The sequence below is a fragment of the Sphaeroforma arctica genome (genome assembly GCF_001186125.1).
Source record: "Sphaeroforma arctica JP610 unplaced genomic scaffold supercont1.283, whole genome shotgun sequence".
In the NCBI taxonomy this organism is placed as follows: domain Eukaryota; class Ichthyosporea; order Ichthyophonida; genus Sphaeroforma; species Sphaeroforma arctica.
Genome location: NW_014040275.1, coordinates 11,660 through 13,878, shown reverse-complemented (window position 1 = coordinate 13,878; position 2,219 = coordinate 11,660). Strand labels below are relative to the sequence as shown.

At 38.5% G+C, this 2,219-nt stretch overlaps 2 protein-coding genes across 2 annotated transcripts in view; one reads left to right on the top strand and one right to left on the bottom strand.

Annotated features, from left to right (window-relative positions):
* Positions 1 to 420: 420 nt before the first annotated feature.
* On the bottom strand, positions 421 to 956 carry SARC_04794 (hypothetical protein; the record flags this gene model as incomplete). The annotated part of the gene is made up of 2 exons (XM_014301354.1): positions 421 to 497; positions 527 to 956. The coding sequence occupies 2 exons, from the start codon at positions 954 to 956 to the stop codon at positions 421 to 423; spliced, it is 507 nt and encodes a 168-aa protein (XP_014156829.1).
* A 556-nt stretch (positions 957 to 1,512) lies between these two features.
* The window catches only part of SARC_04793 (hypothetical protein), a 3,031-nt gene continuing 2,324 nt past the window's right edge, over positions 1,513 to 2,219 (top strand). The window contains exon 1 of the mRNA XM_014301353.1: positions 1,513 to 1,801. Coding sequence (XP_014156828.1) covers positions 1,663 to 1,801 — 139 coding nt within the window. The 5' untranslated portion in view covers positions 1,513 to 1,662. The remainder of the gene's footprint in view (positions 1,802 to 2,219) is intronic.

Sequence of the window (2,219 nt, the reverse complement as noted above, 5' to 3'; positions counted from 1 at the left end):
GACAGCTAGCACAGCTATATGAACATCAGGGGGTAAAAGTTTGTGCACAACGTATACGGCCAAAAATAAATCAAGTTTAAGATCGATAACTATCATAGAGGAGACAACTATGATGCAGGTGGCAATTTTATTGAAGAGACATACTTAATATACTTTAATTGAGATAGACTGACAAGTGACTGTTGATAAGGATAAGTAGAGAATCTTGGGGATACATGGCATAAAAATGTAATAGACTGTTCTGTGACTGTTGGTGAGAATAGGTAGAGTACCTTGAGGAGATAATACATAAATATTGATGCCCTAAAAGCACTATTCATCTGGCAAGCAACCCATCTTTACATATACACACATTAAACACCATATATCTTGCAAACGATTTCTTTGTATAATGTATATAAACAATATAATATTACTTTTTTAAGACACTTTGAGTGACCTACCGAAAATATCAGATAGGACAATCGGGACATGGGTGACCCCATCACGCCCAGAATCTTCGAAAACGAGCTTTGTAGCAGTATACCGTCGCCCTGGTCATCCAGCGAACTAAACACATCTTCAGCTTGCTCTAGGACATCTTTAAGGTTCTTTCCTCCCCACTCATCACGCAGTGTTTGTGTATCCTCAGCAGATAGCTCGGGCGCATTGCGTTTCTTAAGCATCTGTGACAAGGGTTGGAACTTGCCTGAGCGCAGCGACATGCTATTCGCAAAGCTCGATAGTGACGAAGGACTGTGTATGGGCCCATTGGTAGCACTAGAGCTGATTGTGCTGGCTGGTGTAGCTGAGATTGATCTACCGCCCTTACTACTTATAGTACTGCCTGTGGGGTTGCCTTTACCGAGTTTGTTCGGACTGGTGTCGGCTTCATAGTGCACATTCATGTTCTTGATGCCGTACTGATTGTCTTGGCATCCGACAGATGCCTTGCGCGGTGACGGGGGAGTACCCATGTGTTCGATTTATGCGACTCTAACCCAGTTAATAGTATATGTATGTTAATATGTATTCATTATATGATACAGGGCTACTGCATATAGACGGTTCCAGTGATTTTATACTTCTGTATTTAAAAATACAATATACGTACATACACACATATATAATTATATTTTTAAAATATATATTTAAGTCCTCTCTCATTTGATGGTTACTATGAAACTTTCATCCAATCAAAAAAGAGGTGTTTGGGGGGGGGGTCCTAATTGCTTTCCTGATACCATCGATAATATGTTTATAAAATTTACATAGTACATATAGGAGTATAGTACTCGTATATGCAGTCTCTTACATATTATTGTAAATATATTCTGCTGATACATCACCTAATAAATATCGATGTAAACTATAGATGTAGCACCGCTCGTGAGACAACCATACGCTCATACAGATAGCCAGTGTGCAATATAGTATATAAATATCAGGTGGAGCCTTCACGGGTGCTGCGATCGATGAAGTTTCCAAAAGCTGATGACTTAGTGATGAGTCATCACACGGAAGCAATGCTTTCCAAAAAACAATATAAATATATAAAGTATAAATAATAAAAACACATCAATCAAAAGTACGAGTGCAGTCCATGGAGGGTTATAGCTGAGGCCTGAGCTTACATCGCTATCTACACATTAGCTCCAGGCACACACAGGGTAAGGTTGCACCATGAACTTCAATAAGTTCAAGGAAGGGCTCAGTAAAGCCGGCGATAGTATCAAGTCTGGCGTGTCAACTGCTGGAGATAGCATTAAATCCGGAGTATCGACAGCACAGAGTAAATGGAAGAATGTTATAAATAACAATGGTATGTAGTGTAACACGATAACAATGATTGCCTTTCGAATCTGATTGATATGATAAAGTTTCTAATGGGATAGTTTAAGCATTCTTACACGTATTTGTATTTACGATTTTTAGTACTGCAGGTAGTTTAACCCGCGTCTGTATCTCCGATACGTACGTGATGTTCTACAACTCTATTGACATTCATACATGCGGTTATGCCATGCAGAGTAATGTCATGGATGCTAGTTGTCAATCTCAGAACCTATTGACTGGATAGTATGTGCATACTATTTTATCGGCTCTAAGTAATTCCAACTTATACGAAAACTTATTCCCAAGCGACAACAAAACCTATGGTCGCTGACAATATAATATATATATATATATATATATATATATATATATATATATATACACACACACACACACACACACAC